Source organism: Triticum aestivum, chromosome 7B (assembly GCF_018294505.1).
Source record: "Triticum aestivum cultivar Chinese Spring chromosome 7B, IWGSC CS RefSeq v2.1, whole genome shotgun sequence".
NCBI classification, from domain to species: domain Eukaryota; kingdom Viridiplantae; phylum Streptophyta; class Magnoliopsida; order Poales; family Poaceae; genus Triticum; species Triticum aestivum.
In genome coordinates, this window is record NC_057813.1 from 286,800,854 (window position 1) to 286,815,012 (window position 14,159).

The following is a 14,159-nucleotide window of genomic DNA, read 5'->3' on the forward strand; positions in this document are numbered from 1 at the left end:
TAGTTCATTAGACTCCAATGAAAAATTTAATAATGGTAATGCAGACACCAATAATTACTAATCACCTGTTATGAGTTTGTTTAAGTTGTACTAAAGCAGAGTCAATTAATATTGATCGGAGGGAGTACTAAAATATTTGCCTTTTGTTTTCTTACTATTAGGTTGTTGATACAACATGTCATCTAGATCCAGTTATTCTGTAACTACGTCATTAATCAAGGAAGAGGGTGCCCCGGGCGACATCATGTTCTGCCGTCAAGGAAGATTGGGGATAAGGTCGCCGACCACCGCAGCGGCGATGGCAGGTCCGGCGTCCTCATCATCCGTCTCTCTTCTCTCATCCATGATTTAGCTTGTACTGTGTTTGAGCTAACACTTATGTCTGCATCGGTTTCTGCCTGCAACCGAGAACAACCGATATCGTGCTTTTACAGGGGTAGCAGAAGTTCATCCTCACTGCTGGAAAACGGAAAACGATTTATTACATTCAATTTTTTCTAAACAACGAGTAGGAGAAAGATGAAAGATTTTTAGACTAGCGGGCCGTGGGCTTTGCACCCAAAGGCCAGCAGGGCTCGAACCATGAGATCCGCCGGCGGCTGGGGCAGCGAGCCGCCCCCGGCCCCCGCATAAAGCCAGTGGCAGACCACGCTCCCTCCCCATCTCACACTCGGCGGCCAATCCCCCAAAATTTGAATTCCGCCTTCCTCCCCCAACCCCACGCCACCGCCCCGAAAGTTTCCGAATCCCCCCCACGCCGCACCGCAGAACGGGTGAGATTTCGAAATCTTCCCGGCCGCCGCCGCCGCCATGTCGCGGGTGGACAAGGAGAAGTCGGTGAACGTCCAGGTCCTCCTCCGCTGCAGGTACGCCCCGCCGCGCCATGCCGACCGGCCGCCGCCCCCGCGGGCCTCCTCTCCCCAGATCCGCAGCCCTAACCGCCTCCTCATGCGCTTCCTGCTCCCAGGCCGTTCAGCGACGACGAGCTCCGGAGCAACGCGCCGCAGGTGGTCACCTGCAACGACTACCAGCGGGAGGTCGCCGTCACGCAGACCATCGCCGGGAAGCAGATCGACAGGGTCTTCACGTTCGACAAGGTCTGGATGGGGTTTTCTCGCGGTGTAAAAGCTTTGGTAGCTCGTAGGAATTTAGTGCCTAGGGTTAGTTCCAACTGGTGTGTTCGCATCTGAACGAGCTGGGGTTCGAGTTGTCTGCGAATTAAAGCAGCTGCATTGCAGTTGACACCATGCCCTTGGGAGGGAATAACAACTGGAAACGGTTGCTAATAGCTAATACTCCGTAGGCTGAGGAGCAAAAGGAGAATTTCGCCCTTGTTGTGCATTTCCTGTCACTATTTTGAATAGCTCCAGCATGTTGAGTTAATCTTCGCTAACTGCTGATGCTTTTGGGATTGGCTGGGAACTTGCATCCCATTTCAGGGTTGTTTGCTCAGTGCTGTGATGTAACATAAAGCCCCCATCTTCATTTGCAGGTTTTCGGCCCAACAGCTAGGCAGAGAGACTTGTATGATCAAGCCATCATTCCTATCGTGAACGAGGTGCTGGAAGGGTTTAATTGCACCATCTTTGCTTATGGCCAGACGGGCACGGGGAAGACTTATACCATGGAAGGAGAATGCCGGAGAGCTAAGGCAAGCCTATCTTCTGTTGGTGTATTGTTGTGTATGTGTCCATGTTGGGGTTACTCAGCTGTTTGGTATCTTGTGTTGAAATTCTTGCAGAGTGGACCGGAGGGACAGTTACCTTCAGATGCTGGGGTCATACCTAGGGCCGTCAAGCAGATATTTGATACATTGGAGAGGCAGAATACTGAGTACAGCGTGAAGGTCACATTTTTGGAACTGTACAATGAGGAAATAACAGATCTTCTTGCACCAGAGGAGATATCTAAGGTTGCTCTGGAAGAACGGCAGAAAAAGCCATTGCCACTCATGGAGGACGGGAAAGGTGGGGTGCTTGTGAGAGGTTTGGAGGAAGAAATAGTCACTAATTGTAGCGAAATATTCTCTCTTTTGGAAAGAGGATCTGCGAAGCGCCGCACAGCAGAGACTCTTTTGAACAAGCAATCAAGGTTTAGTTTTACTCATTTCCTCTATTGATCTCTAGCCCTTACATAAACTTAAAATCTTATTTCATCTGTAATATTTCAGTCGTTCGCACTCGCTTTTCTCAATCACAATTCACATAAAAGAGGCAACCCCTGAAGGAGAAGAACTGATAAAATGTGGGAAGTTAAATCTGGTTGATCTGGCTGGGTCCGAGAACATCTGTCGTTCTGGAGCTAGGGAGGTACGTTGTACAGTATAGTTAGCTTGGGTTTTACTGTTTCATTTGGCATAAATCTTTTGTCAGTTCTATGGTATTCTTGAGTTAGACATTCTCTTTTGATTGTAGGGCCGAGCAAGAGAGGCTGGTGAAATAAACAAAAGTTTGCTTACTTTAGGCCGTGTTATCACGGCATTGGTTGAGCACCTTGGACATGTTCCTTACAGGTATGTATCAGTGGTCAAGGATCCTTGCATGCAATAGCCTTTCTTACCTTACTGTGAATTCTCTTCGCCTTTCAGAGACAGTAAGCTCACAAGGTTGCTTCGTGATTCACTTGGAGGGAGAACAAAAACTTGCATTATTGCTACTGTTTCGCCTTCTGTACACTGTCTTGAGGAGACATTAAGCACATTGGATTATGCACACCGGGCAAAGAGCATAAAAAACAGGCCCGAGGTAAACTGACTTTGTTTTTTCCCTCCATTTTCAGCCATTGTTTCATGAGTTCCCTAAAGATTGAAAACCATCTCATTTTTTGTGTATGCCAGTGCCATTTAGTTTCACTTTGTCATATCTGATCAATTGCTGATATTTATCTATTTCACAGGTTAACCAAAAAATGATGAAATCAACGTTAATCAAGGATCTCTATGGAGAAATCGACCGACTGAAAGCAGGTATTTAGTGAACCCATACTCAACTTTTGTAGTTCAGATAGTTGCAGAATGGCCTCACAATATTGACTCCTCCCCAGAGGTCTATGCTGCACGTGAAAAGGTTGGGGTGTACATTCCAAAAGATAGATACCAGATGGAGGAGAATGAGAGGAAGGTACCATTTGACACGATCTCTCGTATCTATTTGAACCCGAAACAGATACATATTCCTTTTCCATTCTTGAAATCCGATATTACTCAGAAACCTTAATCATTGAAACTAGACCCTAACCAGTAACTTCAACCAGATATTAACCAGTAATGTGGTAGATTCCTTGTATCTTTATACCAATTAACTTTTCCTGTATTTCTTTTGAAGGGCATGGCTGATCAAATTGAGCAAATGACTGCCTCTTTAGAAACAAATCAGAAGGTACAGAAACTACTCAGTTGCTGGAAACTTCCATGTCTCTGTTCATGTTTAAAAAAAACAATGCTTTGCTTTGGTTTCAGCAAATCAATGACCTGCAAGAAAAGTACGATTCTGAGCTCCAACATTCTGCTGATTTGAGCAAAAAGCTCGAAGCCACAGAGGTAAATTGTATTTCCTATTTATAATCATCTGATGATTGTTTGTACTGTAAGATTAATATCTTGTTCAACAGAAATGTCTGGACAATACAAGCAACCTACTCTCAACAACAAAAGAGGATTTAAAACAGGCCCATTATAATCTCAAGGAGAAAGAATTCATTATATCTGAGCAGAAAAAAGCAGGTTCGGTTTTATTTCCCATTTTTCATTATTGCAAACACACCTTTTCTTAGTTCTAACTGTATTTTAATGCACCTTTGCACACCAGAAAATGCTCTAGCACATCAAGCCTGTGTTCTGAGATCAGAACTTGAAAAATCTAGCCGTGATAATGCTTCACTGCATTCAAAAATAGCTAGAGGAGATAAACTAAGTGCTGCAAATAGGTCAGTGGTGAACTCATTCCAAGCTGACCTTGCTTCAAAGTTGGATATTCTCTCCAGTACCCTCACTGCATCTATAGATCAACAAAACAAACACCTAAAGGCTGTGGAAGACCTATGCCAATCTTGCGTTGATTCCCATGACACGGTACACATCTACACAATAATTGTCTGGGCTCATACTCCATTTTGCATGCTATTTATTCTTGGTTTAACTTTTGAAGGCTACATTGGAGATAAAGAAGAAGATCTTAGCTTCGAAGTCGTTATATATGTCGCACATGGAAGCTTTTGAAAATATTGTGCTCCTACATAAAGCAAACACAAATTCTACATTGGAGGATGTATCATCTCTGTCTGCAGCAAGCTGTTGCAGTCTTGACCAGGCATGTTGTGACCTGTTTTTCAGTGAACACTTTTTTGTTTGTCTCACATGCTTATCCTTTGCTTCTATTCATTCTCACGGGGATATTCTTGCTGACAGCTTCTAGCATGTGTTGAGGGAGAGGCACTGAAGATATTTACTGATATTCAGAGTTTGTTAGCCGACCATCGAAGCGAACTGGCTCATTTCACTAAGGAATTGCGTGATGTCAGTTACTTGATCCGACTGTCAACAGATTTTCAGCATAACTTAGCTATGATTAGCTGCAAGTTAAACTTTGCTCCTGTTGTCAACAGAGTTTCTGCATTAGCTTGGATAGGACGAAGGATATGTCCAACTTCATTCTTGGGCTCTTTGAAAAGTACATGGAGGAAACATCCAAGTTGCAGAACCACTCGAACCACACTCATGAAGCACAGGTCAAAAGCCTTGAAGAGTTTCAAAAGGCTTATGAGGTGATCCATTCCCCTTTTGTTGACTACTCATTGGCAAAATCATGTTGGTCTATCTAATACCATCACTTCGTGCAGGAACAATCAAAGTCCGAGGAACAGAGGCTTCTGGCGGATATCACCAGTTTGGTGTCCAAACACATTGTTCGACAAAGAGAGCTGGTGCGTCTGTACTTGCGTATACCACTTGGGTAAATTTGTTTGTAAGCGACCAATCAAACTATGAAAATCAGAATGAACCTGATGTTTGTTTCCTGCAGGTGGATGTTAGATTAAACTCTCTTGGCGATGCTGCTCGTGGTAACAAGACATTTCTGGATGAGCATACGTCTGCTATGGAGGGTGTCACAAAGGATGCCAAGAGAAAGTGGGAAATGTTTGCAGAGCAAGCAGAGAATGACTGCAAAGTTGGCTCCAGCTTCTCTTCAGCTAAGCATTGCCGCATGGAAACAATTATGCAGGAGTGGTATGCCTGATTGCATGAAATGTTTCAACATTCACCGATTCATTTTAATTTGATTGAAATTTTGTAACTAATGATCTTTATTGGACTTGTCCAGTGCATGCACTGTCGACTCTGCTGCACAACAATGGAAAAAATCCCATGCTGCAGTTAATGATTTGTGCACAAAACAAGTGGCTGAAGTTGAAGTACTTGTCAGGCAAGTAGATTTGTTCTCATTACTTTCGTTTTTTGCTTACATGTAGCCTGTTTTGTTCAGTTAGATTTTGGTTTTCTCGGATTTCGCTGTAATAGATAGGTCAACTTGCTTTAGCACTCTTCATGCTGGTTTGATCTAAGTTAGCTTGAATTAAGGCAATTTGGGTGCCAATTTGACATGTCAGTGCATAATTTTGGATAAAAAAAGCACACCTCTGAATTTCTCAAAACCATGTCTTGTGTTAATCGCATATTTTCAACATGGGGGTCTAATTAGCTTTGCTGTCTGGATATTTCAGGGGTGCAATCGAAAACAACGAGCAGCATGAAGCAGAGATTGCATCATCTCGCGCCTTGGCTGAAGAGCAAGCATCCAGCAGTAGCAAAGAAATACTCCAGGATATTGACAGTAATTTCTAAGCGCTCAACATGGCTGCTTATTCAATAAGATAGAGCTCCCCATCTAATCTCGACTTGCTTTTGTGTGTCCCCCTTTGCCTCAGATCTACTGGAAGAGGCACGTAATTCAACATCGAGAGTTGTGTCGACGGTGGAAGCACATTCGGTAGAGATACAACATTTGCAGGAGAACCACTCTGGGCAGACTTCAGGCGTCAACACACATGCCGAGAGGGCTTTCCAAAGCAGCTACAGGGTGAGATGAAAATCCTGTGAAGAACCGTCCTCTTTCCCCAGTGCCCCAAGTCCAGTGTGTATTGTTGTTATCTTGTCTGAACTCCCCTACCATGCTGTTTTTTGCAGGACTATCAGCCGACTGGCGAAACTCCGATGAGGTCTGAGCCGGAAGTCCCGAGCAAAGGCACGATCGAGTCGTTGCGAGCGATGCCAATTGAGTCCCTGATGGATGAGTTCCGTGAGAACCATCCCTATGAATCGAGCAAGGAGCCCAAGCCGTCGCTCATCCCTCGCTCGCCACTCGCGACACTCAACTGATGTACTTTTCTGTGTGCAGTGTAATCTTATTAGGACATCAAATCGCTGCTCGCATTGATATCCTTGTTGTGCTATGTTTTGTGGGATGCGAGCTATCTTAGCCCTCACCCATTTTTCACATTCCTGCTAGAATGTAGTATCAATTTGTTGTGTGATAATGTGGAGCCGCAGAGTATTCTTGTCAAAAATTCTATGAGGGACATTGGAACTTGAGAGATTGCATTGCATTTCATTGCTTGGAATTGGGAGAGATTGCATTGCATTTCATCGCACAAACAGACGAATAAGGTTTCCAGAGAGGGTTCAGGTGGTGATGATACACATAGCAGCTAACTGAGGTCAGGTTAGGTAGAGCTGCATCTCGGAGCGGTTGTCCTGCTCGACGACCTCGAGGAAGACGGGGTCGACGACGATGTGGCTGTCGATGCGGACGGAGAAGCGGCGCGACCAGAGCAGCACGGTGGCCTCGCCCGCGATCTCCACGACGGCGTCCAGCTCCATGTGCCGGCGCGCGGTGTCGGCGAGGATGGCGCCGGCGTGGTGCGCGAGCTCCATGGCGTCGAGCCGGGCCGGGAGGTGGAGCAGGCGGCACGATGTGGCGGGCTGCTGGCCGGCGTCGAGGCGCGCGGTGCCCAGGAGCGTGCCCCCGTAGAGGATGGAGACGTTGGAGGCGCCGTAGCGCACGGGCACCACGTTGGGGTTGGTGGCGTGGACGGTGAGGGTGAGGCCGATGTCCAGCGCCGCTGGCGGCCGGAAGTGGAAGGTGGACAGGTTCATGGAGATGAGCTCGAAGCTCGGGTCCCTCGGCCTGCAGACCAGCACGCCCGCCGCGGCCGCCGTGGTAACGGCGCCGGCGAGGGCGGAGCCCCAGCTCCACTGCCGGGGGGACGACCTCGACGGCGCGGACCCCATGGGTGAGGTCTGGATTTGGTTTCCTTCCATCTCCATGAGCCCTGCGCTGTTTTTTTTACTCCCGAGCAGGAATGAATCAGGCTCTTGGCGTGTTAGGCTGTTGGGCCATTGGGTGTTGGTGGTCTTTTGGATGCAGTGGGCTCTTCACTTCCAGTGGTGGCGTGTCCCACTGGAAACGTCCAAAACGTAGGCGAAGGTTGAGAGCTGGGCTGGTACGCTAACATTTTGTCACTATTGGGCCCACGAGGAACGGGTAGATCGACTTCTCTCGAGGGAATCTCAAGGTTCTGATTGTTACGTTCAAAAAAAGAAAGATTGTTACACTAGTGTTACTCAAAAAAAAAAAGATTGTTAAGCTAGTTGAATGTAATCGTTGTCTCAAAAAAAAAAGTTGAATGTAAATCGGAACTAACAAGCAGAAGGAAAATGCTTAAATTTGACCGACTGATTTTAGGACGCTCGTAAGCCGCCTCGTTCTTTTGACGCGTGTCCGCGTGGCCCCGCTGCTAGCCCTGCTACTAGTAGAGTACTTGGTCAATTCCCACCGCAGAAACCTTTATCCCACCATCTCGTTATTCTTCCTCTCGTCCCCACATGCTCAGCCAACGCTGCTTCAAAGTTGTGGGTGCAGTAGCTCATGGTGTCGCGCTGCCGCTGCTACCGGGAGTCCGGCAGTTCTGGCCGGCAGCGGATGCTACAAGGCAGTGCTTGCTCGTGGTACCACATGATCAGGCTGCAACCGATGGGGTTACGCGGCAATGCTGCAATGATGGGGCCGTCGGGCTCCGTCTGTGCATCAAGCGAGCGATGGCCGATGGGTGATACAACCAATGGAGTTCACTGGGTTTGCATCATCATCCTTACTACAAGGACTCACAGGTGCTCCAATGAGTACTATGCACGATGGACCTGTAATGGAGCATGCCGGTGCTGGTGCTGCGATGGAGCATTCGTCGGACCGTAGCAACATCACCAACGCTGGAATGAAGGATCACCGGTGCTACAATGGAGCATCGTTGGGCTGCCGCAACATTCGAGGTGTTGCGAGGAAGCACATGTCGGACCGCCGAAATATCGCTGACGCCGCGGGGGAGCACACAGATGCTACCATGGAGCATCCTCGGGCTGCAGAAACATCACCAGTCTGCCACGAAGCATGGTTGAGCCGTCAAAGCATTGTCAGGCCGCCGAAACATTGTCGGTGCTGCAAGGGAGCATGGCTGAGCCGACAGAGCATCACCGACACTGCAATGGAGCATTGGCGGGTGGCCGAAGCATCACCAGTGCTGCAATGGAGCATCGTCGTGCTACCGGAACATCCCGGGTGCCGCGATAAAGAATTCGTCGAACCACCGAAACATCAATGGCGCAGCGAGGGCACATCATCGGCGCTACGATGGAGCACCATCGGGCCGCGGGCCGCCGAAACATCGCCGGTGCTGCAACGGAGCATGGCTGAGCCGTCGGAGCATCACCGACATTGCAGTGGAGCATAGCTAGGTGGCTGGAGCATCGCCGGTGCTGCAATGGAGCATCGTCGGGCTGCCGGAACATCCCGGGTAACGCGATAAAGCATTCATCAAACCGCCAGAACATTAATGGCGCAGCGAGGGCGCATCATCGGCGCTACGATGGAGCACCATCTGGCCGCGGGCCGCCGAAACATCGCCGGTGCTGCAATGGAGCATGGCTGAGCCGTCGGAGCATCACCGACATTGCAATGGAGCATAGCTAGGTTGCCGGAGCATCGCCGGTGCTGCAATGGAGCATCGTCGGGCTGTCGGAACATCCCGGGTAACGCGATAAAGCATTCATCGAACCGCCAAAACATCAATGGCGCAGCGAGGGCGCATCATCGGCGCTATGATGGAGCACCATCGGGCCGCGGGCCGCCGAAACATCGCCGGTGCTGCAATGGAGCATGGCTGAGCCGTCGGAGCATCACCGACATTGCAATGGAGCATAGCTAGGTGGTCGGAGCATCGCCGGTGCTGCAATGGAGCATCGTCGGGCTGCCGAAACATCCCGGGTGCCGCGATAAAGCATTCGTTAGACCGCCGGAACATCAATGGCGTTGCGAGGTCGCATCATCGGCGCTACGATGGAGCACCGTCGGGTCGCGGGCCGTCAAAACATCGCCAGTGTTGTAATGGAGCATGGCTGAGGCGTCCGAGCATTGTCGGGCCGTCGAAACCTCGTCGGTGCTGCAACGGAGCATGGATAAACCATCGGAGCATCACCGGAACCGCAATTGAGCATATCTGAGTGGCCGCAGCATCGTCGGTGCAGCGACGAAGCATCAATGGTGCTTGAAAGGGTGGTCGCAGAAGGGACTTTGCTGCAACCCATAGCTCGTCGCCGCTGTCGCCGTGGCTGATATATGGCAAGCTCGCCGACCATTGTTGCTGTAAGGTAACCAGCGACATGACTGCTGCCACCTGAGGGTTACAGCTGATGCTCTAAGCCGGCTAGCTGCTGCTCTCGTTAGAGTACGCGCATGCAGGGATGTAGCGTTGTTGGCTGGAGCTGCAGGGAGACATGCAATTTGGGATTTAAGTCATGTCGTGGTCCGGTCGTCAGGGAATCCAGCGGCCCAAATTGCACCGTACTGGAGGAAATCAACGACGGGCAAGCCGGCTTATTTCTCCGGACATCATCCGGATGACGCCTAGCAGGCACCCAAGCAGAAACATCCCGTTAAAGAAACAAGACTCCATTTCTGGATTTTATTTCACTTTTCCACGGCTTCAAATTCAGTGTTTCTTAGATAGACGCTGTCTCAGCTGCAGCGAATAGAATTTACACCTTATATAATCTAGGATGCACCATTTTCCTAGTAAAGAATGTGATCTACTACATGAGAAGAGACATGGCAGGCTATGAGCTCAATATTTACTGAGAAAAGATAGTGCCAGGGATTCTCAAGCAGCATATGTTGCCCTCAGATACTCTACGATGTCGGCGCTCTCGAACATCTTTACCCCCGTGTTAGGATCCTCGATATAAGGCGCCTGTCAAGACGGTAAGATTAAAACCAAACAGAGGTTATGTGGAGAAAGGTTACCAGCAGAAGCATAAATCGCAACGACGCAAACCTGGAAAATACCATATTTCTCGAAAAAATCCTGTCGCTTGGGGCTGCCACGCGCACAGCTGAAGCAAAAGTTTTTTGTTACTTACATTGTTGTGTCTGTCATGCTACATATATGGATAGTATCAACGAGTTGTTCTTATGGTAGAATATTCAGCTATTTAACTGCCACGCTAGTCAATTATACAGGAGTTCTGGCTGTTAGCATATTGTTGAATGGCAGAATATTCATTGATTTGTTGACGATCGTAATGCTATACTAATGCTACTGGTCATTTATACAACTGTTATGCACTGTTATAATTCTCTGATTGTAGAATATTCAACTATTTGTTTACGGATATAATCCAAAGTTTCAAGCATTCAAATACCTGTGTAGCAAGTGTGGCAACTCCAACTCGACAAGGGTCTCACGCGCTATTTTACAGAAAGGAGATCCCTGATAATAAAGGTTGCAACAATCAGATCCTGGAAATGGTAATACACTACGACAAACAGCAAATAATAACATTAATGCTGTGAATGATGACAAGTAGTGAGGGTTAGACCTCGTATGCCCATATCTCTATTGGCTGGGATGGAAGCTTTGCAGGACTGTAGGAAGATCCCTGTAATCAATAATGGAAATGGTTCAAGCAAAACTTTCAGACAATTACATGGAATAAACAAATGTCCATGGCTTGTTGGTAATTTACCTTCCCGCTACGCCCACTCAATGCAAGCCCTGCCGTTATTGTCTATACAAAATAAATAAATAAAGTTACGCAAAAGGCACAATTGCATGCACATTATAATAATCAATCCTGGTCTCTTCGATTATCAATTACTTAGTTACTTACTGTCAATAGACCAAGTTTTAGCATAATTGGAACACTTCCATCACCTGAAAAACAAGTGCAAGTAAAGGGCTTAGAACAAGCTTGTAAGGCCAGGGAAGGTATGCACTGTAAAAGAAAAGGAATACAAACCGTAAGTTTTTGCCAGGTAATTTATGATGTCATCTGATTCATACATAGCAACTCCTGTGTTTGGATCGACCTACAACATAAGAGTGATGTTATCTCCATCATGCATAATTCATTTCTAAGTAGGAAGCAAAATTCCCTGATTTAGTTTAGTAATGAAGAACAAATCATGCCAATGTGACAAAATTCAATCTTGCCCAGGAATAAAAAGTTCAGCAACATGAGTATAGTTAATGGTAAATGTCCATCAAATATCTAAAATAACATTTCAAAGATATGTAGAACTGGAAACCACAACCATCAATGATGTCTCGCGTACAATGTAAGGAAATTGTTTCTTTCCGCCCATCTCAAGAATCTTTGGACGGAAGGTTGGGCTGCCTTTAGGACAAGGGTAATATAAAACATCAAGGTCCAGGACGGATACCATCTCTCTGACCTGCAAGATTTACATGGTGACTATAAATACCAATGTTGAATAAATGAAGAAGGAAACTACATAACACAGATATAGTGAACCAAAGATTATTCACCTTTCGACAAAATGGACATCTGAGGTTTTAGCCACGATGCACAAACAATTGAAGGAATAAATAAATCAGCTTGACTAGTCAGAAGAAAACATTAGCGCTTAATACAAAAACTAGTTGCAATTAGAAACATGAAGGACAACCAGTTTGAACCTCCGTGGAAAGAAATAACATACCCTTCAAACTCGTATATTTCAATAGGCTTAGCAGGTCGAGGGCACTGCCCCACCTTCGACGTTTCTTTCACCTTCTGACCTAAATAATAAACACATGTAGTTGCATAATAGTATTTTGAAACTAAAGTTCTAGACTGGTACTGGACAGGTACACACAATGGTTGTTCACGTCAAATAATTGTATTTTGCTAAGTACGCCTTACTGTTTCACTCTTAATATTTCCATTCAGCGGTTGTACCTAACCAAACAGTGGGAACTAGAGAAGGAGTTCACCTTGGCCAGATACACACAATGGTTGCTTACATCAAATAATTATATTTTGCTAAGTACGCTTCATTGTTCTACTCTTGATATTCACGTGCTGCGGTTGTATTGTACCAAACAAAACTGTGGGATCAGAGGAGTTCACCTTGGAAATCCAAAGCATATTGATCCGGTGATATCTCGTTAGCATCAACAAGTGTCACTCCATATCTGCACATTGCAGGCACATACAAATTAAATAAAACCCACCTGAAATTGCTAGACATATGCACAAGGCAATGGAATCCACACATCCGGATGGCGAAAGTAAAAGCATGTTTTGTTGGACGACTAAAGTAACAAAACACTGTGAGCTAGTCAATGAATTTGAAGCAGCTCAGCTTAAACATACATAATTGGCTAGCACATAAACATTTCCCAATTCCATTCAAATTGGAAGGAAACGTTAAATTTAAAATTCAAATTCAATTGAGGTGTTCAATTAATTTGGTCTGCTTGGCTAACTAGATTGGCACGGTATATTCCAATGTGGACGGGGATTGAAGGGGCTGAATTACCCTAGGACGAAGACCCCGGTGCCGAGGCGGAAGGGCAAGGCGAGGGCGGCGCCAGCGATGTTGTTTGACTGGCCGGGCTTGACCTCAAACCGCTTGGGAACCGGAGGCGTGAACCCGGCGGGCGGAGCCGGCGTGGTGGAGGTGGTGGCGGTGGTGTCGTCAGGCTGCGCGGCGACCCTGTGAGTGAACGATCCTGTCCGATCCCCCGGATGGTAGCGCGAGCGGCGGTGGTAGGGGCGGCGCGGGAGGAGAGGAGAGACGGGAGGCGGAGCGCCGTGGCCATGGATCACCCGCTGCGGGAGTGGGAGTGAGAAGCTGGTAGGTAGTGGGAGTGGACGAGTGGAGTGGAGTTGTCTGCTCGGAGAGGAGTAAAATATCAGAAAATTTCAGTTCGTTTGTCCGTTTATTATTACGTGACGAGACCGATAGTGAGGGTAGCAACAGGGATGATACCTGCGCAAAGAAGGAACGGAGGGACTTGGGCACGCAAGGGCGAGGGAACGCCGTCAAGGTTTGAAAATCTGTTTGTGTGCATAATAATGTTTTCGTCTCGTATAAAATTTGGTATCTGTGTGTAACGCCACTGTAAATCGAAGCCGTATACCTGTCCTTTTGGAGTCGTGTGCAGGGTCGATATTACCGTACGGGCACCCTGGGCACGTGCCCAGGCTCGATGGCGCCGTTTACATGAACTTCAGTGAGCTAGCCAAGTCATCGGAATCGTTAAACTTGTTGAGATACGCGGGAAAATCATGAAATAAAAGCGGGAAACGAACGAACTGCACTATCTGGGCCACTTTGACTATTTCCTTGCCATAGGCACATTCATTTGCTTCGTAACGGTGGTAGGGTGCATCACAAGTATACCTGGCCACGGGAAGCCCGGCCCGACGCTGCCCCCGGGCCAGGGGCCTAGATTTTAAGCCTGAAGGCTGGGCCGGGCCGAGCTCGGGCCCGTCGTTTTTGCGTTTTCTTGAAGGTCGGGTCGGCCCGGCCCGGAGCCCAACGGGCTTTCACGTGTTTGGGCCGGGCTTGGGCTCAGAAACAGGCCCGATGGCCGGCCCGGGCCGGGCCCGAGCCTGGGTTTTTTTGCGTCGGGTTTGGCTAGGCCCGGCCCGAAGCCCGGCCTGGCTCGAGGTATGGCCAGATATAATACAAGGAGGATGGCTCTCCTCTCGCCCCGCTCCCCCCACCTCTTCGCCGCCGTCGCTCCCCTCGACGGTTGTCAATGATTCCCCTCCCAGCTACGTCTGCCTTGCTCAGGCGTCCCTTCGCCTCTTCCTTGGCCTT

At 47.8% G+C, this 14,159-nt stretch overlaps 2 protein-coding genes and 1 pseudogene across 2 annotated transcripts; 1 reads left to right on the top strand and 2 right to left on the bottom strand.

Moving 5' to 3' along the window:
• The first annotated feature begins 647 nt into the window (after positions 1 to 647).
• LOC123155942 (kinesin-like protein KIN-5C) lies at positions 648 to 6,615 on the top strand. Its single transcript, XM_044574091.1, has 22 exons — positions 648 to 866; positions 968 to 1,097; positions 1,493 to 1,651; positions 1,742 to 2,091; positions 2,171 to 2,309; positions 2,415 to 2,512; positions 2,588 to 2,744; positions 2,896 to 2,965; positions 3,043 to 3,119; positions 3,324 to 3,377; positions 3,458 to 3,538; positions 3,610 to 3,721; positions 3,807 to 4,069; positions 4,146 to 4,307; positions 4,406 to 4,513; positions 4,603 to 4,761; positions 4,837 to 4,920; positions 5,019 to 5,224; positions 5,319 to 5,420; positions 5,719 to 5,828; positions 5,923 to 6,074; positions 6,182 to 6,615. Exons 1-22 carry the CDS (start codon positions 811 to 813, stop codon positions 6,371 to 6,373), a joined length of 3,021 nt encoding a protein of 1,006 aa, XP_044430026.1. The 5' UTR covers positions 648 to 810; the 3' UTR covers positions 6,374 to 6,615.
• On the bottom strand, positions 6,583 to 7,396 carry LOC123155943 (uncharacterized). The gene has a single exon (XM_044574092.1). It carries the CDS (start codon positions 7,319 to 7,321, stop codon positions 6,713 to 6,715), a length of 609 nt encoding a protein of 202 aa, XP_044430027.1. The 5' UTR covers positions 7,322 to 7,396; the 3' UTR covers positions 6,583 to 6,712.
• Positions 7,397 to 9,982: 2,586 nt separating this feature from the next.
• On the bottom strand, positions 9,983 to 13,167 carry LOC123159082 (uncharacterized; annotated as a pseudogene).
• Between the last annotated feature and the right edge of the window lie 992 nt (positions 13,168 to 14,159).